Genomic DNA, 23,978 nt, shown 5'->3' with positions numbered 1-23,978 from the left:
ACTACACATCACTTTTCAAGCCAGCATAATGTGACTTGCAGGCTTGATGTGGCCTGTAAACCAGGAGTTTCAAACTGCTGCATTAGGGTGTAACTAAGCCCTCAAAGAAAGGCCTTATGTATCTATTATGTAATGCATTGTCATAAAGAGTTTAATTTAAAAAAACAACATATTCACTTAGACACACAATTGGTGAAAGCTACAAGACTGAAAACAATTGACTACAACATATATGTGTCTGTCGCTAACAAATACAGTCATGGGTGGTAACTACAAATCACTCGATAGGCACACTGGGAAATATGCAAATAGGTCGAATAAATTCTCAAGTTGAATTGTATGTTCACTCAACTCCTAAAATCTAATGTTGAGTGAACATACAATTCAACTTGAGAATGTATTTTGGTTCAGCTACAGTATATGCCCAAATATTGAGCAAACTCACAATCCTATTGCAGCTGGTTGCCATACAATTCTATGTTGAATCAACATCGTGTTTCTTACAGTGTAGAATTAAAAAAAAAAACATTTACATTGAAAACACTCATACGCATAATGAAAATGCTTTATAGGCTACACGTATAAAGGTATGAGTTATTGAGAATAACAATGAATTACTGAGAATAACAATGAATTACTCAAACAGTTATGAAGAGAAAACTAATTTACAGAAAAGAAAACCCCATATGACCAAAAAAGACATGTTAGCCAAATGAGTCAGCTTGCTCAAAACAAGGTGATATATTCATATTGATAAGATCAATTGAAATGACAAGTTCTCTGCAGCATGGAATAAAAAGCTTTCATCTAAAATGTAGTCAGAAGAGGGCATGACTGGAGATTTTTTGAGTTACTATAAGTCATATAAGTATTTGATTAGTCATTAAACATAATTTCACAAAAGTGAGCAGCATGAACTGCCAAACTGCCACTGAAACGGACCGAAGACAGTAAAATCAGCACTCATTTGCTAAACTTATTTGTTGAATCAGAGTGCACAAATAGTCTGTTTAATTATCTTGGTTCTATGTGTAAATGAGTATGTGTGTATTTGTGAATACTGTATGTGGATATGCGAGTATCTATATTTGTTTGTGCATAATAATAAGAATGTGCTAAAGTGTGTGTGTGTGTTTGAGTGAGTGAGTGAGTGTTAGAGAGAGGGAGAGACTGCAAGAGGGAGAGACAGGGAGAGAGTTCGTTCACGGCCCCTCTGCAGGCTGGTGTGTGAGATTCCGCTGGACTCTGATCTTGAGGTGTATTTAATCTGAATTCTGTGGGCTCATCAGGACCGAGTTACAAAACTCCTATAGAACCAGAAAGAATGTGCAACACATACTGTTCTGCATGAGGCACAAAGGCATGTCTTTAGAGGTGGGGGCAGGCATAAAAAAAACAGGCAGATGAGGGATGTCTTTAGAGGTGGGGGCAGGCATTAAAAAACAGGCAGATGAGGCATGTCTTTAGAGGTGGGGGCAGGCAGATGAGGGATTTCTTTAGAGGCTGGAGGGCCAAGAAGGTATTTTGGAGCTCCATCGGATACTGGAGGGGGGGTGGGTGGGGGGGGGGGGGTGTAAGTCAGCAGTTTTAGTGAAGGGTGTGGGAACGCTGTTGAGAAGCATGAGGTTAAGGAGGCATGTCCTTCACAAGCACATCCTGAGGTCAGTGCCAAGGTTCAATATGTAATGTAATCACCACAAGATGATGGTTATTTTGTTCAGATCAAAATGCCTAATATTGTTTTTGACACGTAGACAGAAGACAAGGGAAAACATTGTTATTTTTATCTTATATGTTTGTCATAAGATTGTAGAATAACACACATTATACACTGAGCGTACAAACAATTAAGAACACCTGCTCTTTCCATGACATAGACTAACCAGGTGAATCCAAGTGAAAGCTATGATCCCTTATTGATGTCACTTGTTAAATACACTTCAACCAGTGTAGACGAAGGGGAGGACACAGGCTAAAGAAGGATTTTTAAGTCTTGAGACAATTGAAACATGGATTGTGTTTATGTACCATTCAGTGGGGGAATGGGCAAGACAAAATATTTATGTGCCTTTGAACAGGGTATGGTAGTAGGTACCATGGTGCATCGGTTTGTGTTTTTCACAGTCAACAGTTTCCTGTGAGTATCAAGAACGGTCCACCACCCAAAGGACACCCAGCCAACTTGACATAACTGTGGGAAGTACTGGAGTCAACATGGGCCAGCATTCAACAAGCATCCCTGTGGAATGCTTTCGACACCTTGTAGAGTCCATGCCCCGAAGGATTGAGACTGTTCTGAGGGAAAATCAATACTGTTCCTAATATTTGATATACTCAGTGTATATTAACTAATTGTATATAGATGGTCACAGATTACAATTAGGTGGTCATGGATTGTGAGCTATGGGTGGGGGGTGAGGGTGGATAAATACATTGCAGTCCAGTAGAACATAGAGCCAGTCACTGCTTGGTGACATAATGTATTCGTGACTAAGCCATCTCCATGACCTTCTTAATCCAGTCCACATAGACAGAGACACGGATGAAGATGTTAGGCTGGCCTGGGTGTCCACAGCGCCTCATGGGGATGATCACTCCCTCAAGCACCCAGCAGTCACTGTTCTGACAGGCCAGAGGGCCCCCATAGTCTCTCTGGGGGTCACATTGAAAGAACACATCACTGTTAGATCATTGTCACACAGCAGAACTTTCCTGCAATGTGGGACATTTAAAACGTGTAGTGTACTTGAGGTTTAAAAAGGCTTCTGAAGTTTGTAATTTTACACTTGATTTTTCCTTACAAAAAATGTATCAACCCCTACAAACATTTCCATTAAATATAATCCACATAATTATTCACATTGCTGCAGGATTATTTTCCTTCAGTAGCAAATTGGCTCAAATTAAGATCATACATCTGTACATGTTTGTGTTTGGCTGTATATCACATAACTTTATTTTAGGATATTAATTATCTTATCATTTTTGCTCACCATCAATCTCAGTCTCTCTCATACAAACAAACTATTGCTCATAGACAGATCCTACAACTCACAAACACACCGAACCTACCTCACAGGCACCCACCCCACCCTGGAAGGAGTTGGTGCACATCTCGTTCTCCCGAACACGACCCCGAAAGTAGTTGTTACAATCCTTGTTGCTTAGAACTGGTATTTGAGCCACATTGAGCACAGAGTCATCTGTAGAAGTGCCTAAGAAAGTGAGAGAGAAAGGGAAAGAGGGGGAAAGGAGGATGAGATAGAGAGAACGAGACAACGAGGAAGAGGAGGGCATATGCTGAGTGGTACTGGAAATAACAACACTATCTGTTGGTCCAGGATCTGAAACACTTTCTCATTTACATGCTACATTAGTAAAGCAGATACTTCATAACTTCAAGGGCAGAAAACATTTCATAAATTTGGTTCCTGTGTTTTTCCTGACCATGTAATCTGACCTGGGTCAACTCAGGGCCTGGTCATATGCTCGCTTCAAGGGAAGCAACACTGAACCATGCATGAGAGCATCACCATAGCCAATGTGAGTAAGAATTTTAAACAGGTTAATGTTCACAAGGGCGCGGGGCCAGACGGATTACCAGGACGCATACTCAGAGCATGCACTGACCAGCTGGCAAGTGTCTTCATTGACATTTTCAACCTCTCCCTGACCCAGTCTATAATACTTACATGTTTCAAGCAGACCACCATAGTTCCTGTGCCCAAGAACGCCAAGGTAACCTGCCTAAATGACTATTGCCCCATGGGACACATCTGTTGCCATGAAATACTTTGAAAAGCTAGCTCACATGGCTCACATCAACGCCATCATCCTAGACACCATGGACCCACTCCAATTTGCATAATGCCCCAATAGATCCACAGATGATGGGTAGTGTGGGTAATGATGGGGAGCAGGTGTGGGTAATGATTGGGAGCAGGTGTGGGTAATGATGAGGAGCAGGTGTGGGTAATGATGGAGAGCAGGTGTGGGTAATGATGGAGAGCATTACCCAGATGATTACCCAGATGTGGGTAATTGAATTCAATTCAATTCAAATGTATTTATATAGAACTTCGTACATCATCTGATATCTCAAAGTGCTGTATAGAAACCCAGCCTAAAACCCCAAAAAGCAAGCAATGCAGGTGTAGAAGCACGGGGAGCAGGTGTGGGTAATGATGGAGAGCAGGTGTGGGTAATGATGGGGAGCAGGTGTGGGTAATGATGAGGAGCAGGTGTGGGTAATGATGAGGAGCAGGTGTGGGTAATGTTGGAGAGCAGGTGTGGGTAATGATGGGGAGCAGGTGTGGGTAATGATGGAGAGCAGGTGTGGGTAATGATGAGGAGCAGGTGTGGGCAATGATGGAGAGCAGGTGTGGGTAATGATGGGGAGCAGGTGTGGGTAATGATGGGGAAAAGGTGTGGATAATGATGGAGAGCAGGTGTGGGTAATGATGGAGAGCAGGTGTGGGTAATGATGGAGAGCAGGTGTGGGTAATTATGGAGAGCAGGTGTGGGTAATGATGGAGAGCAGGTGTGGGTAATGATGAGGAGCAGGTGTGGGTAATGATGGAGAGCAGGTGTGGGTAATGATGGGGAGCAGGTGTGGGTAATGATGGGGAAAAGGTGTGGATAATGATGGAGAGCAGGTGTGGGTAATGATGGGGAGCAGGTGTGGGTAATGATGGGGAAAAGGTGTGGATAATGATCGAGAGCAGGTGTGGGTAATGATGGGGAGCAGGTGTGCGTAATGAAAATTACTAACCACCGGTCCTGGCAGACCGGCGACGTCGAGCACCTGAGCGGAGGTAGGCGTGACAGTCAGTGTTTCCTCTATGACGTTTCTTTTCAGGGCTAGATTTTATTTACATGTTACCACCAACCAGCAATTAATTAGAAACACCTGCAAAGTTCTTCCTATTCGTGAATGACCCAAACAGCTTTTCGCCTCCACTTTTTTTTACCAGACAATTTACATAATCTATTGGATAATTTGTCAATTTTCACATATTTATTTGCTAGTCTGTATATTTATATATGAAATAACAGATATGTAATCATTTAGTAACCAAAAAAGTGTTAAACAAATCAAAATATATTTTAGATTTTAGAAGTTTCAAAGTAGCCACCGAAAGTAGCCTTGATGATAGCTTTGTATACTCTTGGCATTTTCTCAACTAGCTTCATGAAGTATTCACCTGGAATGCATTTCAATTAGCAGGTGTGTCTTGACAAAAGTTAATTTATGGAATTTTTTTCCTTCTTAATGCGTTTGAGCTAATCAGTTAAGTTGTGACTATGTAGCGGTGATACACAGAAGATAGCCCTATTCGGTAAACGACCAAGTCCATATTATGGCAAGAACAGCTCAAATAAGCAAAGAAATGACTGTCCATCATGACTTTAAGACATGAAGGTCAGTCAATCCGGAAAATCTTAAGAAATTTGAAAGTTTCTTCAACTGCAGGCGCAAAAACCATAACGCGCTCTGATGAAACTGCCTCTCATGAGGACCGCCACAGGAAAGGAAGACGCAGAGTTACCTCTGCTTCAGAGGATAAGTTCAAGAAACAGACACATATGAACATCAACTTTTCAGAGACTGCGTGAATCAGGCCTTCATGGTCGAATTGCTGCAAACAAACCACTAATAATAAGAAGAGGCTTGCTTAGTCCAAGAAACATGAGCAATGAACATTAGACCGGTGGAAAACTATCCTTTGGTCCGCTGTGTCTTTGTTAGACGCAGAGTAGGTGAACGAATGATCTCTGCAAGTGTGATTCACACTGTGAAGCATGGAGGAGGAGGTGTGATGGTGTGGGGTTGCTTTGCTGGTGATACTGTCTGTGATTTTTTTGGGGACTATCATTTGTTTTTAGAACAGGACAATGACCCAACACACCTCCAGCGAGTGTAAGGGCTATTTGACCAAGAAGGAGAGCGATGGAGTGCTGCATCAGATGACACGGCGTCCACAATCACCCGACCTCAACCCAATGAGTTGGACCACAGAGTGAAGGAAAAGCAACCAACAAGTGTTCAGAATATGTGGGAAATCCTTCAATACTGTTGGAAAAGCATTCCAGGTGAAGCTGTTTGAGAGAATGCCAAGAGTGAGCAAAGCTGTCATCTAGGCAAAGAGTGGCTACTTTGAAGAATCTAAAATCTAAAATAGATTCTGATTTGTTCAACACTTTTTTGGTTACTAGATGATTCCATATGTGTTATATCATAGTTTTGATAAAATTGTTTAAAAAAAAATTAAACCCTTGAATGAGTAGGTGTGTCCAAACTTTTGACTGGTACTGTATATATATAATTGTCTATCGTATAATGAACAGACCCCCACAAAAGACAATTCAAGGAACTTGTTAAATTATTTTGTTGTGCTGTTGTTACATTTGTTTTGGTGTTTTGTGTCCAATGTGCTCAGGGTGTTGTTACATGTTATTTGAGACGTGAATCAAGAGCAAAGTCATTCAAGTCTATCATTTCACTTCCTTTGTGAGAACCATGATCAAGGACTTACTTGGCATTTCTGTACTGCAGCCAAAGCCTGCCAGAAGCCTACCTACAAAAGGTTGCACCGTGTCCATTACAATGTACAAAAATGCATGTGTCTTAGGGAAGATGCCAAAACTTTGGAGATAACATTAGATGGCAAAATCAAAGACACTAGTTTCCAAGTAGTTTTCTCTAAATGCTTATGACAAATCCTGCGCCAGAACCAGCCTAGCCAACTTGCTAATCTTTTGAATACGGTGTAATAAAAAATAAAAAAAACAACAACAGATAACTTTAGCTTGGTAGATAAGGTTAGCAAGTTGGCTAGCTAAGGTTAGCATGCCTGATAGCTACACTGACGCCATATGGAAATCCCCACAACAATCTTTACCACCCCCAATTCGTGAATACTGTATGTATAAGTAACCTGTGTCATTCTTCAGAGGTGGAACCTAAACAAGCAGGAATTATACAGAAATAGGAGCGGCACTGCCCTCTGGTGGGTGCCTTTAAAGATTCATATTGAGGAATGTGAGTAAATAATATTGAAGTGTTATAATTATGAGCATAGCTCTACTTTACCTTGAGTTTCGCCCCAGCCTGCGATCTCACAGAGGGTTCCTTCTGGAACTATGTAGCGTTCAGGGGGCAGGCATATCTGAGACACACGCTCGTTAAACTGGGCATGGCTAAGGAAGAGGAGGAGGAGAGAGAGCATCAGACTAAGCTGAATGTGGATTTAAATGGATTTTCTGTTAAATCATATTGGGTGGTTTAGTTGGAGAAGTGGTATGATAATATTGCTTGGGTACTGTACGTGTACGATATACTGTACGTGTACGATATACTGTACGTGCGTACCGTATGTGGTTAGTGTGTGTGTGTGTGTGTGTGTGTGTGTGTGTGTGTGTATGTGCGTCACTGCATGCATGTGTTTGTGTGTGTACGCACTATTCCAGTTGTAGCATGACCAGCTGGGACTCAGAGGGTCCACAGACGATCTTGGTGAGAGGGATAGTCTGTCGGTCTGGCTCTCCTACTATGGGGTTACGAAACAATGTCCCCATCATGGCCGAGTACCCCGGAAGGTCAACATAGCTGCACATAGAGGAACATACACTGACCAACGATCCTCATCACATTCAAGAGATTTATACCATTTGAGGTTATTTTAGGCTTGTTGTTTTAGAGTCTAGATCTGGTTCTTTTAAAATGTATTGGATTTGACACTTTTTACTTTATTTTACTGTGTTTTAAAAAACAACAATAACATGTAAATGCATTAGAAATCATAAAGCATACCAAGAGGAGAAACACTGCTTAGTACTGATCACCCATTTGGAGCTAACCAGGGAGCCTCCACAGAAATGGTTTCCTTTCCTGCACACAAGAAGAGAGAGAGGTCATGAATACTGGGCTCTAACGTGGAGAGAGAGAGAGGGATTATGAAGACTACGCTCTAACAAGGGCAACGAGAGAGAGAGAGACAGAGAGACAGAGAGAGAGAGAGAGAGAGAGAGAGAGAGAGAGCCAGAGACAGAGAGCCAGAGAGAGAGATTATGAAGACTAGGCTCTAACAAGGGGAAGGAGAGAGAGAGAGAGAGAGAGAGAGAGAGACAGAAAGAGAGAGAGAGAGATAGAAAGAGAGAGAGATTATGAAGACTAGGCTCTAACAAGGGGAGGGAAGGAGGGAGGGAGGGGGAGAGAGAGAGAGAGATGAAGACTAGGCTCTAACAAGGGTAAGGAGAGAGAGAGAGAGAGAGAGAGAGGAGAGAGATGAAGACTAGGCTCTAACAAGGGGAAGAAGAGAGAGAGAGAGAGAGAGAGAGAGAGAGAGAGAGAGAGAGAGAGAGAGAGAGAGAGAGAGAGAGAGAGAGAGAGAGAGAGAGAGAGAGAGAGAGAGAGAGAGAGAGAGGGAGAGAGAAAGAGAGAGAGGTTATGAAGACTGGGCTATAACAAGGGGAGACAGAGAGGTTATGAAGACTGGGCTCTTACAGGGAGAGAGAGAGAGGTTATGAAGACTGGGCTCTTACAGGGGGAGACAGAGAGGTTATGAAGACTGGGCTCTTACAGGGAGAGAGAGAGGTTATGAAGACTGGGCTCTTACAGGGGGCGACAGAGAGGTTATGAAGACTGGGCTCTTACAGGGGGGGACAGAGAGTTTATGAAGACTGGGATCTTCCTGGGGGAGACAGAGAGGTTATGAAGACTGGGCTCTTACAGGGGGAGACAGAGAGGTTATGAAGACTGGGCTCTTACAGGGGGAGACAGAGAGGTTATGAAGACTGGGCTCTTACAGGGGGAGACAGAGAGGTTATGAAGACTGGGCTCTTACAGGGACAGAGAGGTTATGAAGACTGGGCTCTTACAGGGACAGAGAGGTTATGAAGACTGGGCTCTTACAGGGAGAGAGAGGTTATGAAGACTGGGCTCTTACAGGTACAGAGAGGTTATGAGGACTGGGCTCTTACAGGGGGGGACAGAGAGGTTATGAGGACTGGGCTCTTACAGGGGGGGGCAGAGAGGTTATGAAGACTGCTGTCTCAGACTGACCTGTCTCTGAGACTGACGGTCCAGGGAGAGTTTCCAGGAAGCCCACCAACAATACGCATTATTGGGCTCTTGGCCAAACGATCCTCTCTCTTTCCACACTCATTAAACTCCACAATCTCTGTGTGTGCGTGAGCGCACACACACACACACACACACACACACACACACACATACAAGTTGATGAGTAAAGTTGTTTACACAGGTCCACTTCCAGAAAATACTGATTTTTCATTGTAGTTACATATCCCTTTAAAAACTCACCTGATGGCTCAATGATGGACACTTTCTCCCCAGCTGTTCAAACAACAATAACCAGAATAATTATTTAATCCGTTTATAACAACACAGGCCCATAGAGGGATTAGTGCTTTGAGCAAAATGTATGAAAATAGCTTTATAGTGTTAGTAAGTTAATTTTGTTATTATTAATATTAATAATAATATTAGGCCTACTATTAGAGCATAGAGATAAGAGATAATGAGTGACAGAGTAACAAGAGAACGATATGGAGAGAGGAATGTGATTCCTGAGGGCACAGAGTTATGGGAGGAGGGGAATCTTTACCACATTGCTTGATGGCACAGTAGTCAAACTCTGTTTTGGGGTCAGTGGTGTAGCACCAGGGTCCATGCTGGTCCCCATCTGGGTTCCGGCAGTAGTTCTCTGTTAGGTTGGCATCAGGGTGGGTCCCTGGGTTTATCCTAGAAAACCACAGTACAGTAAACCTACCTATGCATGGCCCAGGAGACACTTCTACAAACACATGATACTATCCCATAAATAACTATATATTCAGTTTCCCTCTTTGACAACACCAAATAGACCTGCCTTTTATGAATTCATGATTAATTACATTTTTCATACTTTGTTTTGTGAGGCATGTTGACACTCCACTTCTGACAGGTGATGCCCTTACGCGTCTTACGGACTACACCCCTGTAGTTTTTTCCATTTTCATGGTAGCAATCTAGGATGTGGGGAAAAAGACATAAAACATGATTACAGACACCAGGGTTGGGATCAATTCCATTTGAATTCCAGTCAATACACTAACAATCCAATTCCCTTTTCTCTTTAATGCTTTTCAATGAGAAAAATGTGGAATTGGAATTTGGTTAACCTTAAAAAACTACTGGAATTGAAATAGAATTAACCCCCAACCCATTCTTTGTGTTATTAAGTAGACTTGTGTTTGAGGAACCTAGATTGCATTGAGAGAGCATCGGGCCCATTGAAACACCAGAGGGCAGTGTACCCTCAGCTTCAATGTCGTCTGCACAGCGTTTGATCTGTAAACAAAGAGCCGTCCTCATCTCAGGCACAGACGTGAAGCACCAGGGTGCCTCGGATCCATCTGGGTTGCGACAGTAGTTCTCCTCCAAGCCCCTGGGAGCAATGGTATAGTACAGACAATAAGTATAGCACACAAAAACACATTGATCATTATTCATGGATAACTACAGTATGTTGGATGTATGCTACTGAATCTCAGTCGCTCTGGACATGAGATTCTGCTATGACTAAATTGTAAATGTACTCTAGGAACATAAATAACTAGACCCAAGATCAGCCATTCATGTAGATATTCATGTCAATAAACTTCACTTCACTCCTCATACCACGACTCACTGGTCATCAGCCCCACTTCTTATCCCTTTAACCAGCAGTCCCACCTCTCATCCCTTTAACCAGCAGTCCCACCTCTCATCCCTTTAACCAGCAGTCCCACCTCTCATCCCTTTAACCAGCAGTCCCACCTCTCATCCCTTTAACCAGCAGTCCCACCTCTCATCCCTTTAACCAGCAGTCCCACCTCTCATCCCTTTAACCAGCAGTCCCACCTCTCATCCCTTTAACCAGCAGTCCCACCTCTCATCCCTTTAACCAGCAGTCCCACCTCTCATCCCTTTAACCAGCAGTCCCACCTCTCATCCCTTTAACCAGCAGTCCCACCTCTCATCCCTTTAACCAGCAGTCCCACCTCTCATCCCTTTAACCAGCAGTCCCACCTCTCATCCCTTTAACCAGCAGTCCCACCTCTCATCCCTTTAACCAGCAGTCCCACCTCTCATCCCTTTAACCAGCAGTCCCACCTCTCATCCCTTTAACCAGCAGTCCCACCTCTCATCCCTTTAACCAACAGTCCCACCTCTCATCCCTTTAACCAACAGTCCCACCTCTCATCCCTTTATCCAACAGTCCCACCTCTCATCCCTTTAACCAACAGTCCCACCTCTCATCCCTTTATCCATCAATCCCACCTCTCATTTATCCATCCCTCTATCGCCTGTTTTTCTGGCTTACTTGCATTCGTAGGTGTTTGGGTAGAAGGGGTGCTCATGCGGGTACTGGGCGTCCCAACGCTGACAGGCGATACCGCCGGTTGTCTCATTTACTTTACCGCGGTAATCCTCCCCGCGACCACGGAAACAGTTTGTGGTGTAGCTGGACCGGAGGCGTCTCTTTGTAACCACAGCTAGAGTGAAGGAGAAAAGTGACAATATGAGGGCCGATATAGATTGTATTACATTGTTATAATGATGGAATAGTGTGAATTAATGGACTGGGTGGGTGTATGAGGGGGAAAGACATACAGCACTTGCTGATCTCGCAGCGCTCTCTCTCCATATCAGCGTCTGTGGTGTAGCACCAGGGAACAGGGGAGGCGTCTGGGTTACGGCAGTAGTCATCATCCAAGCTCTTATCTGGATACCTGGAATGTACATGTACAATATTCCAGCACAATGTTAGGAAATTCTCAATTGGAATGATTGATTGTTCTCTACTCTGTTACAGTACTAAATATTGATTAGACAGGAGTAATGCTGGCCGTATACAGTGCATTCGGAAAGTATTCAAACCCCTTCATTTTTTCCACATTTTGCACATTAATTACAAATAAAAAACTGAAATATTACATTTACATCAGTATTCAGACCCTTAACTCAGTACTTTGCTGAAGCACCTTTAGCAGCGATTACAACCTCAAGTCTTCTTGAGTATGACACTACAAGCTTGGCACACCTGTAATTGGGGATTTTCTCCCATTCTTCTCTGCAGATCCTCTCAAGCTCTGTCAGGTTGGATGGGGAGCGTCGCTGCACAGCTATTTTCAGGTCTCTCCAGAGATGTCCGATTGGGGTCAAGTCTGGGCTCTGGCTGGACCAGAGATTTGTCATTCAGAGACTTGTCCCGAAGCCACTACTGCGTTAGGTTTCCAGGTTTCTTCCAGACATGACGCTTGGTATTCAGTCCAAAGAGTTAAATCTTGGTTTCATCAGTCTGGGAGTCCTTTAAGTGCCTTTTGACAAACTCCAAGCGGGCCGTCATGTGCCTTTTACTGTGGAGTGGTGCCATAGCTGAGTGCCATAGCTGAGGGGCTACACCAGAGGTTAATGGTTATCTGTAAGAAGAAAGTATATGGTGGGGGCAATTGAGCTTGGAATGTACTGAGTGCAGGGAAAGCGATCACATGTGTCAGGCATTGAGAAGGGGAGAGAGCCATGGATTAGTGATGAAGGGGGCGAGATCAGGTCAGGTCACGTTAAGGGAGAAATGAAAGTTTATGGCCCGTGTTTGTTCAGATGTGTAGGAGGAGCCTAGGAGGAAGGCTTAAATATCACTGCTTGTCTGAAAAGGTCTTTGTCTAATGCAACTGTATTGATCCTCTGGGAAGAATAAACCTGGTTAAGATTTCATAGTGTCCGTAGAGTTTTTACTCTGGAAATTAGAGCCTAACACTACCATAAAGGCCTGATTGGTGGAGTGCTGCAGAGATGGTTGTCCTTCTGGACGGTTCTCCCCTCTCCACAGAGGAACTCTGGAGCTCAGGCAGAGTGACCATTGGGTTCTTGGTCACCTCCCTGACCAAGGCCCTTCTTCCCCGATTGCTCAGTTTGGCCGGGCAGCCAGGTTTAGGAAGGGTCTTCCATATAAGAATGATGAAGGCCACTGTGTTCTTGGGGACCTTCAATGCTGCAGAAATGTTTTGGTACCCTCTCCTAGATCTGTGCTTCCTCACAATCTTGTCTCGGAGCTCTACGGACAATTCAGTTGACCGCATAGCTTGGTTTTTGCTCTGAAATGCACTGTCAACTGTAAGACCTTATATAGATAGGTGCGTGCCTTTCCAAATCATCTCCAATCAATATAATTTTCAACAGGTAGACTCCAATCAAGTCGTAGATACATCTCAATGATGATCAATGGAAACAGGATACACCTGAACTCAGTTGAGTCTCATAGCAAAGGGTCTGTATACTTATGTAAATGAGGTATTTAAAAAATATGAACTTGCAAAAAATGATAAAAACCTGCTTTCGCTTTGTCATTATGGGTTCTGTGTGTAAATTGACGAGGGAAAAAAACGATTTAATACATTTTAGAATAAGGCTGTAAAGTAACAACATTTTGAAAAAGTGAAGGGGTCTGAATACTTTCCAAATGCACTGTACAAAGGCATGTAGGCCTACAACAAAAATTACGTAAAAGAGTGGTGGTGGTGGTGGTTGTAGTGGTTACAGTGGTGGTGGTTGTAGTGGTTACAGTGGTGGTGGTTGTAGTGGTTACAGTGGTGGTGGTTGTAGTGGTTACAGTGGTGGTGGTTGTGGTGGTGGTTGTGGTGGTGGTTGTAGTGGTTACAGTGATGGTGGTTGTAGTGGTGATAGTGGTGGTGGTAGTGGTGGTGGTTGTAGTGGTGGTTGTAGTGGTGGTGGTTGTAGTGGTGGCGGTTGTAGTGGTGGTGGTTGTAGTGGTAGGTGATAAAAATAGTGGAGTGGTAGTGGTAGTGGTTGTAGTGGTGGTGGTTGTAGTGGTTACAGTGGTGGTGGTTGTAGTGGTGATAGTGGTGGTGGTTGTAGTGGTGGTAGTGATGGTGGTTGTAGTGGTGATAGTGATGGTGGTTGTAGTGGTGATTGTGGTGGTGGTAGTGGTAGTGGTGATTGTGGTGGTGGTTGTAGTGGTGGTAGTGGTGATTGTGGTGGTGGTTGTAGTGGTGATAGTGGTGGTGGTTGTAGTGGTTACAGTGGTGGTGGTTGTAGTGGTTACAGTGGTGGTGGTTGTAGTGGTTACAGTGGTGGTGGTTGTAGTGGTGGTTGTGGTGGTGGTTATTGTGGTGGTGGTTATAGTGGTGGTGGTTGTAGTGGTGATAGTGGTGGTGGTTGGAGTGGTGATAGTGGTGGTGGTTGTAGTGGTGGTTGTAGTGGTGGTGGTTGTAGTGGTGGTTGTAGTGGTGGTGGTTGTAGTGGTGGTGGTTGTAGTGGTGGTTGTAGTGGTGGTGGTTGTATTGGTGGTTGTAGTGGTAGGTGATAAAAATAGTGGAGTGGTAGTGGTAGTGGTTGTAGTGGTGGTAGTGGTTGTAATGGTTGTGGTGGTGATAGTGGTTATAGTTGTAGTGGTAGTGGTGGTGATTGTAGTGGTGGTTGTGGTGGAGGTTGTAGTGGTGATAGTGGTGGTGGTTGTAGTGGTGATAGTGGTGGTGGTTGTAGTGGTGACAGTGGTGGTGGTTGTAGTGGTGATAGTGGTGTTGGTTGTAGTGGTGATAGTGGTGGTGGTTGTAGTGGTGGTGGTTGTAGTGGTGGTTGTAGCGGCGGTGGTTGTAGTGGTGGTGGTTGTGGTGATGGTGATAGTGGTGGTGGTTGTAGTGGTGATAGTGGTGGTGGTTGTAGTGGTGATAGTGGTGGTGGTTGTAGTGGTGATAGTGGTGGTGGTTGTAGTGGTGGTTATAGTGGTGGTGGTTGTAGTGGTGGTTATAGTGGTGGTGGTTGTAGTGGTGGTTGTAGCGGCGGTGGTTGTGGTGATAGCGGTGGTGGTTTTGGTGATAGTGGTGGTGGTTGTAGTGGTGATAGTGGTGGTGGTTGTAGTGGTGATAGTGGTGGTGGTTGTAGTGGTGATAGTGGTGGTGGTTGTAGTGGTGGTTATAGTGGTGGTTGTAGTGGTGGTGGTGGTTGTGGTGGTGGTGGTGGTTGTGGTGGTGGTGGTGGTTGTAGAGGTGGTTGTGGTGGTGGTTGTAGTGGTGGTGGTGGTTGTAGTAGTGGTTGTGGTTGTAGTGGTGGTGGTTGTAGTGGTGGTTATAGTGGTGGTGGTTGTAGTGGTGGTTATAGTGGTGGTTGTAGTGGTGGTGTTTGTAGTGGTGGTTGTAGTGGTAGTGTTGTGGTGGTGGTGGTTGTAGTGGTGGTGGTGGTTGTAGTGGTTGTAGTGGTGGTGTTTGTAGTGGTGTTTGTAGTGGTGATAGTGGTGGTGGTTGTAGTGGTGGTGGTGGTTGTAGTGGTTGTAGTGGTGGTGGTTGTAGTGGTGGTTATAGTGGTGGTGGTTGTAGTGGTGGTTATAGTGGTGGTGGTTGTAGTGGTAGGTGATAATAGCGCTGGGTGGACAGACATACTTCTCAGGCTGGTAGATGTGTTGGTGTGGGTACTGCTGGTCCCAACGTTGGCACTCTCTGCCACTCACTGTGTGGTCAACCTGACCCCTGTAGTCTTCCCCATTACATGTGATACACACCTCTGTGCACAAACCCAAACACACACAATTTGTAACAACACTGTGTTGTTCTCTGTGATCAAAACAGACATGTCCACTGTGCCTAACAGACATGTCCACTGTGCCTAACAGATATGTCCACTGTGCCTAATAGACATGTCCACTGTGCCTAACAGACATGTCCACTGTACCTAACAGACATGTCCACTGTGCCTTACAGACATGTCCACTGTGCCTTACAGACATGTCCACTGTGCCTAACAGACATGTCCACTGTACCTAACAGACATGTCCACTGGGCCTAACAGATATGTCCTCTGTGCCTAACAGACATGTCCACTGTGCCTAACAGACATGTCCACTGTGCCTAACAGACATGTCCACTGTACCTTACAGACATGTCCACTGTGCCTTACAGACATGTCCACTGTTCCTAACAGACATGTCCACTGTACCTTACAGACATGTCCACTGTGCCTTACAGACATGTCCACTGTGCCTTACAGACATGTCCACTGTGCCTTACAGACATGTCCACTGTGCCTAACAGACATGTCCACTGTACCTTACAGACATGTCCACTGGGCCTAACAGATATGTCCACTGGGCTTAACAGATATGTTCAATGTGCCAAACAGACATGTCCTCTGTGCCTAACATACATGTCCACTGGGCCTAACAGATATGTCCTCTGTGCCTAACAGACATGTCCACTGTGCCTAACAGACATGTCCACTGTGCCTAACAGATATGTCCTCTGTGCCTAACAGATATGTCCTCTGTGCCTAACAGACATGTCCACTGTACCTTACAGACATGTCCACTGTGCCTTACAGACATGTCCACTGTGCCTTACAGACATGTCCACTGTGCCTAACAGACATGTCCACTGTACCTTACAGACATGTCCACTGGGCCTAACAGACATGTCCACTGTGCCTAACAGATATGTCCTCTGTGCCTAACAGATATGTTCAATGTGCCAAACACACATGTCCTCTGTGCCTAACAGACATGTCCACTGTGCCTAACAGACATGTCCACTGTACCTAACAGACATGTCCACTGTGCCTAACAGATATGTTCAATGTGCCAAACAGATAATAAGTTCAAATACAATACATACACACATAGTGTTATCACATTATCTTTAGAAACATATGCAGCGGCAATCCTTCAACTGCTGGAATTTTATAACAGAATGGGATGTACCATCTTTGCAGTGGGGGATATTGCAGGTTTCATAACGCCGTTCTGGATCAGTGGTGTAGCACCACGGCCCGATGCGGTCCCCATCTGGGTTCCTACAGTAGTTCAGCTCCAAGCCATTAGTGGCTGTGGGTGTCCATCTATGACAAGTATAGCAACAGCATGTGTGTGAGAGAGACAGAGACATATCGTATTATATATTCTTCTGGGTCATGTTTTCAGCTTCCAAACAACAACTCTCAGAAATCAACGGGATGATATTACCTGTGATCGTGTGGGAACTTTGACCACCACTGTTGACAAGTATGGCCACTTTTTGTCATGAACACCTTGCCTCGATAGTCTTCTCCTTTACCCACAATGCACTTTCTTACGTAGACTGCACATCACAGAAAAAAATATATATTTTCAAACTAAAATCACAGCATTCTACTGACACTACATTTTGTAGTAAAATGACAAATGACAGAGAACATGACCTCACTTTGACCACAAAGCTTACCCTTCTTCTCATAAAGGTCACAGTTGACGTTCCTCTTGACCTCTGCGTTGCTGCCATCCTCCACCCATGGCAGCTGTTTACAGGTGACGGAGGGCCGCGTCTCGTAGTTGAAGGCTCTGGTGAAATTAGAATCTCCTTTATTTCGTCAAAGTACATTTACACATGGAATACCCAGAATTTGCCTTAGTGAGAAGGTGCTGCCAGCAACAGACAATATACAAACAGAATAGAAACACAAGTCCACATAGACATCATACAGAGTATTCAATATCGGTACAGTAAACATAAAACTCTGTGGAGTTTAGGCTGATTGCAGTGGAAATATAACATTTAAAGAGGGGATACCTCTATATAAGCAGAGGGAAGGATGTTGCCATGGCAAATATATGCAATGTTGTACAGAGGTCTACATAGTGCAAATCACAGGAGGTTGGTGGCACCTTAATTGGGGAAGACAGGCTCGTGGTAATGGCCAGAGAGGAATTAGTGGAATGGTATCAAATATATCAAACACGCCATCTGTTTGATGCCATTCCATTCACTCTGTTCCAGACATTATTATGAGCTGTCCTCCCCTCAGTAGCCTCACTGGTGCAAATGTAACAGTAGAACTTTAGACCGTCCCATTGCCCATACCCGGGCGCGAACCATGGACCCTCTGCACACATCAACAACAGTCACCCTCGAAGCATCGTTACCCATCGCTCCTGAAAAACCGCAGCCCTTGCAGAGCAAGGGGAACCACTACTTCAAGGTCTCAGAGCAAGTGACGTCACCGATTGAAACGCTATTTAGCGCGCACCACCGCTAACTAGCTAGCTATTTCACATCCGTTACACTCACCCCCCTGTTGACGTCCTCTTTTTCCGCAGCAACCAGTGATCCAGGTCAACAGCATCAATGTAACAGTACAACTTTAGACCGTCCCCTCGCCCATACCCGGGCGCGAACCAGGGACCCTCTGCACACATCAACAACAGTCACCCACGAAGCATCGTTTAGCGCGCACCACCGCTAATTAGCTAGCAGTTTCACATCCATTACAAAAGTGCAGTATAGTGCAGATTTGTATTAGAGGTCATTGATGACGAGGTGCAGTAATTGGTTCAATGCAAAGTCACTTACACCACATGACCAAAAGTATGTGGACACCTGTTCGTCGAACATCTCATTCCAAAATCATGGGCATTAATATGGAGTTGATCCCCCTCTGCTGCTATAACAGTCTCCACTCTTCTGGGAAGGCTTTCCACTAGATGTTGGAACATTGCTGCAGGGACTTGCTTTCATTCAGCCACAAGACCATTAGTGAGGTCGGGCGATTAGGCCTGGCTCGCAGTCGGCGTTCCAATTCATCGAGTACAGTATATACATATGAGATGAGTATGTAAACAAAGTGGCATAGTTAAAGTGGCTAGTGATACATGTATTACATAAGGATACAATCGATGATATAGAGTACAGTCTATACGTATGCATATGAGATGAATAATGTAGGGTAAGTAACATTATATAAGGTAGCATTGTTTAAAGTGGCTAGTGATATATTTACATCATTTTCCATCAATTCCCATTATTAAAGTGGCTGGAGTTGAGTCAGTGTCAGTGTGTTGGCAGCAGCCACTCAGTGTTAGTGGTGGCTGTTTAACAGTCTGATGGCCTTGAGATAGAAGCTGTTTTTCAGTCTCTCGGTCCCAGCTTTGATGCACCTGTACTGACCTCGCCTTCTGGATGATAGCGGGGTGAACAGGCAGTGGCTCGGGTGGTTGATGTCCTTGATGATCTTTATGGCCTTCCTGTGACATCGGGTGGTGTAGGTGTCCTGGAGGACAGGTAGTTTGCCCCCGGTGATGCGTTGTGCACTGCCCTCTGGAGAGCCTTACGGTTGAGGGCGGAGCAGTTGCCGTACCAGGCGGTGATACAGCCCGCCAGGATGCTCTCGATTGTGCATCTGTAGAAGTTTGTGAGTGCTTTTGGTGACAAGCCAAATTTCTTCACCCTCCTGAGGTTGAAGAGGCGCTGCTGCGGCTTCTTCACAATGCTGTCTGTGTGAGTGGACCAATTCAGTTTGTCTGTGATGTGTAGGCCGAGGAACTTAAAACTTGCTACCCTCTCCACTACTGTTCCATCGATGTCATCTCCTTAGTTTTGTTGACGTTGAGTGTGAGGTTATTTTCCTGACACCACACTCCGAGGGCCCTCACCTCCTCCCTGTAGGCCGTCTCGTCGTTGTTGGTAATCAAGCCTACCACTGTTGTGTCGTCCGCAAACTTGATGATTGAGTTGGAGGCGTGCGTGGCCACGCAGTCGTGGGTGAACAGGGAGTACAGGAGAGGGCTCAGAACGCACCCTTGTGGGGCCCCAGTGTTGAGGATCAGCGGGGAGGAGATGTTGTTGCCTACCCTCACCACCTGGGGGCGGCCCGTCAGGAAGTCCAGTACCCAGTTGCACAGGGCGGGGTCGAGACCCAGGGTCTCGAGCTTGATGACGAGCTTGGAGGGTACTATGGTGTTGAATGCCGAGCTGTAGTCAATGAACAGCATTCTCACATAGGTATTCCTCTTGTCCAGATGGGTTAGGGCAGTGTGCAGTGTGGTTGAGATTGCATCGTCTGTGGACCTATTTGGGCGGTAAGCAAATTGAAGTGGGTCTAGGGTGTCAGGTAGGGTGGAGGTGATATGGTCCTTGACTAGTCTCTCAAAGCACTTCATGATGACGGAAGTGAGTGCTACGGGGCGGTAGTCGTTTAGCTCAGTTACCTTAGCTTTCTTGGGAACAGGAACAATGGTGGCCCTCTTGAAGCATGTGGGAACAGCAGACTGGTATAGGGATTGATTGAATATGTCCGTAAACACACCGGCCAGCTGGTCTGCGCATGCTCTGAGGGCGCGGCTGGGGATGCCGTCTGGGCCTGCAGCCTTGCGAGGGTTAACACGTTTAAATGTCTTACTCACCTCGGCTGCAGTGAAGGAGAGACCGCATATTTTCGTTGCAGGCCGTGTCAGTGGCACTGTATTGTCCTCAAAGCGGGCAAAAAAGTTATTTAGTCTGCCTGGGAGCAGGACATCCTGGTCCGTGACTGGGCTGGATTTCTTCCTGTAGTCCGTGATTGACTGTAGACCCTGTTTTAATCGTTGCTATGGGAACAACATCTTCAACGCACGTTCTAATGAACTCGCACACCGAATCAGCGTATTCGTCAATGTTGTTGTCTGACGCAATACGAAACATGTCCCAGTCCACGTGATGGAAGCAGTCTTGGAGTGTGGAGTCAGCTTGGTCGGACCAGTGGTCGGACCAGCATCCTATGACAGTGCCACGTTGAAAGTAACTGAGCTCTTCAGTAAGGCCATTCTATTGCCAATGCTTGTCTATGGAGATTGCACGGGTGTGTGCTCAATTTTATACACCTGTCAGCAACGGGTGTGGCTGAAATAGCTGAATCCACTAACTTGAATGGGTGTCCACATACTTGTGTATACAGTGCCTTGCGAAAGTATTCGGCCCCCTTGAACTTTGCGACCTTTTGCCACATTTCAGGCTTCAAACATAAAGATATAAAACTGTATTTATTTGTGAAGAATCAACAACAAGTGGGACACAATCATGAAGTGGAACGACATTTATTGGATATTTCAAACTTTTTTAACAAATCAAAAACTGAAAAATTGGGCGTGCAAAATTATTCAGCCCCCTTAAGTTAATACTTTGTAGCGCCACCTTTTGCTGCGATTACAGCTGTAAGTCGCTTGGGGTATGTCTCTATCAGTTTTGCACATTGAGAGACTGACATTTTTTCCCATTCCTCCTTGCAAAACAGCTCGAGCTCAGTGAGGTTGGATGGAGAGCATTTGTGAACAGCAGTTTTCAGTTCTTTCCACAGATTCTCGATTGGATTCAGGTCTGGACTTTGACTTGGCCATTCTAACACCTGGATATGTTTATTTTTGAACCATTCCATTGTAGATTTTGCTTTATGTTTTGGATCATTGTCTTGTTGGAAGACAAATCTCCGTCCAAGTCTCAGGTCTTTTGCAGACTCCATCAGGTTCATTCTTCCAGAATGGTCCTGTATTTGGCTCCATCCATCTTCCCATCAATTTTAACCATCTTCCCTGTCCCTGCTGAAGAAAAGCAGGCCCAAACCATGATGCTGCCACCACCATGTTTGACAGTGGGGATGGTGTGTTCATGGTGATGAGCTGTGTTGCTTTTACGCCAAACATAATGTTTTGCATTGTTGCCAAAAAGTTCAATTTTGGTTTCATCTGACCAGAGCACCTTCTTCCACATGTTTGGTGTGTCTCCCAGGTGGCTTGTGGCAAACTTTAAACAACACTTTTTATGGATATCTTTAAGAAATGGCTTTCTTCTTGCCACTCTTCCATAAAGGCCAGATTTGTGCAATATACGACTGATTGTTGTCCTATGGACAGAGTCTCCCACCTCAGCTGTAGATCTCTGCAGTTCATCCAGAGTGATCATGGGCCTCTTGGCTGCATCTCTGATCAGTCTTCTCCTTGTATGAGCTGAAAGTTTAGAGGGACGGCCAGGTCTTGGTAGATTTGCAGTGGTCTGATACTCCTTCCATTTCAATATTATCGCTTGCACAGTGCTCCTTGGGATGTTTAAAGCTTGGGAAATCTTTTTGTATCCAAATCCGGCTTTAAACTTCTTCACAACAGTATCTCGGACCTGCCTGGTGTGTTCCTTGTTCTTCATGATGCTCTCTGCGCTTTTAACGGACCTCTGAGACTATCACAGTGCAGGTGCATTTATACGGAGACTTGATTACACACAGGTGGATTGTATTTATCATCATTAGTCATTTAGGTCAACATTGGATCATTCAGAGATCCTCACTGAACTTCTGGAGAGAGTTTGCTGTACTGAAAGTAAAGGGGCTGAATAATTTTGCACGCCCAATTTTTCAGTTTTTGAATTGTTAAAAAAGTTTGAAATATCCAATAAATGTCGTTCCACTTCATGATTGTGTCCCACTTGTTGTTGATTCTTCACAAAAAAATACAGTTTTATATCTTTATGTTTGAAGCCTGAAATGTGGCAAAAGGTCGCAAAGTTCAAGGGGGCCGAATACTTTCGCAAGGCACTGTATATAGCGTAATTCCTATGAGCCCGCTGGCCGGTTGATGAGAGCCACAGATTGCGGGAAGAGGGCCACAGCATGGGGGAAGAAACTGTTCAGGTGGAGGCCATTTTTTTCATGGTTGACCCAGGGCTCTATTCAATCTGTATAGCTGAAGCGTTACAGATTCCGTGCTAGAAAGGTAATTTCCGATTGAGCCGACATATGCAGCATTTACCGTGAATGCAGCCTTTAAATTTCAATCACGCTGTCAAGATGAACTTCCACAATGTTGACTGACTTAACCGTCTGCCAGTGGAGAGTCTTTAAAAGATGGGGTGTCCAGGGTCGACCATGATCTTACCTACATGCTTCCTTGTCCAAGGAGTTTTCATGTAAGCTTGTGTTATATTTTTTAAGAATTTGGGGGTAGTCTGACTGGAACTCAAACCTGTGTCCAACACCTTAACCACTAAGATTGCTAGGTGTTGTAGTGAGGTTGTACAACACTCCAGGGTACCTGCAGTCCAGTGTATTTGAGCATCGTCTGGCACAGTCCTCCAGCGTCAGCCCTGGCAGTATCAGCACCCGTGCAGAGTTCCAGGAGGTCGGAACCAGCTCCCTTCCCTCGGAACGCTGGAAGTCATTCAGAGGACAGCGGGACCCTATGGCCAAACACAAAAAACACAGTCCTAATGCCTAATGGGACTTGTTATTCATTCAATCTAACCACTATCTTACTGGAGTTTATTACAAATGAGGGTTGTTTCAGAAGGGCTTTGGTTAGAAGTTCTAACTTACAACCACTAGGCCTATTTACTGAATTCTGAAAAGTATGACATGTGTTGGGTACCCAGCTGTCTGTGTGTCAGCTATTTTCCTGAACAACATTTGTGCATGGGTCTGACTGAGCACATAAGACCTTTGGACCATTACACCATTTTTGTGAAGCTTAGTGTCTCCTTTCCCCTATCAAAACTCTTCAACTGACAGAATCACCCACTTGACAGAATGCAGTCAGTAACATTACAGTATACATTACTGATCCCATTAATAACCAAACTGAAATGCCACCTAATCGGTTTTGCTGCAGTCACTTCCATACTATTTATTTGTAAAATGAGCTGACCAAGGAATATAATGTGTAACCAACAAAAAGACACAACTCAATAATAAATTAAATAAACCAATTCCAGCTACATTAAAATAGATACTAATTGGCACATTAATCTACTGTCAATTGTCTCCAAAATAGAATTACAAAAAAAATGTTTTTCTTCTTACCTATGACCAATCCCCTCCAAAATGCCAGGAAAACACAGGAAAGAATGCGTTGCATGGCTAAGGTAAAGAATGAGAGCTGTGCTGAATGGGAAGCAGATACGAGGATGTTTTTGTCAGTTCTGGAGTTCCTCTAGGCTCTGGCTGTCGTGTTTCAACGAAATGGATTAGGGTAGAACACGGCGAAAAATTAAGAAGCCGATTAACAAATATATATTGTGGCGTTAACTGGACGGGAAAATCCAAAGTTACTAAATCAGTGTGAATAATGACTTTATCCCGTCCACCCACACGTGAACATGTAACAAGCTAATCAAACAGAGCCGCTTACCCCAAAAAGACAACCAATCGATAAGTA

The 23,978-nt window shown here is 44.7% G+C and overlaps 1 protein-coding gene across 2 annotated transcripts; it reads right to left on the bottom strand.

Annotated features, from left to right (window-relative positions):
* Positions 1-547: 547 nt before the first annotated feature.
* Positions 548-23,978, bottom strand: LOC139371328 (hepatocyte growth factor-like protein). Of its 2 annotated transcripts, none has more exons than XM_071111662.1 (18): positions 23,624-23,978; positions 22,860-23,004; positions 17,254-17,369; positions 17,016-17,130; positions 16,755-16,891; positions 15,445-15,565; positions 11,660-11,778; positions 11,370-11,541; positions 10,321-10,451; positions 9,930-10,032; positions 9,630-9,766; positions 9,326-9,358; positions 9,065-9,182; positions 7,814-7,891; positions 7,463-7,609; positions 7,094-7,200; positions 3,073-3,215; positions 548-2,652 (listed from the first exon to the last, which is right to left on the bottom strand). In XM_071111662.1, the coding sequence occupies exons 1-18, from the start codon at positions 23,676-23,678 to the stop codon at positions 2,491-2,493; spliced, it is 2,139 nt and encodes a 712-aa protein (XP_070967763.1). In that variant the 5' UTR covers positions 23,679-23,978; the 3' UTR covers positions 548-2,490. The 2 variants fall into 2 exon arrangements, with proteins under 2 accessions (XP_070967763.1, XP_070967762.1); XM_071111661.1 differs by having other exon boundaries at positions 10,267-10,451; positions 23,624-23,973.

Source organism: Oncorhynchus clarkii, chromosome 17 (genome assembly GCF_045791955.1).
Source record: "Oncorhynchus clarkii lewisi isolate Uvic-CL-2024 chromosome 17, UVic_Ocla_1.0, whole genome shotgun sequence".
NCBI classification, from domain to species: domain Eukaryota; kingdom Metazoa; phylum Chordata; class Actinopteri; order Salmoniformes; family Salmonidae; genus Oncorhynchus; species Oncorhynchus clarkii.
The sequence above is the reverse complement of the archived record's forward strand: the minus strand, read 5'-3'. Positions and strand labels throughout refer to the sequence as shown.

Excerpts from the sequence above, each read along its gene's own strand:
- LOC139371328 (XM_071111661.1), bottom strand. The coding sequence starts at position 23,678 with ATGCAACGCATTCTTTCCTGTGTTTTCCTGGCATTTTGGAGGGGATTG. Across the intron at positions 9,359-9,629 it reads CTGTGCCATCAAGCAATGTG|CTGGGGAGAAAGTGTCCATC; the intron begins GTAAAGATTCCC and ends TTGTTTGAACAG. Across the intron at positions 3,216-7,093 it reads AGGCTGGGGCGAAACTCAAG|GCACTTCTACAGATGACTCT; the intron begins GTAAAGTAGAGC and ends TCACTTTCTTAG.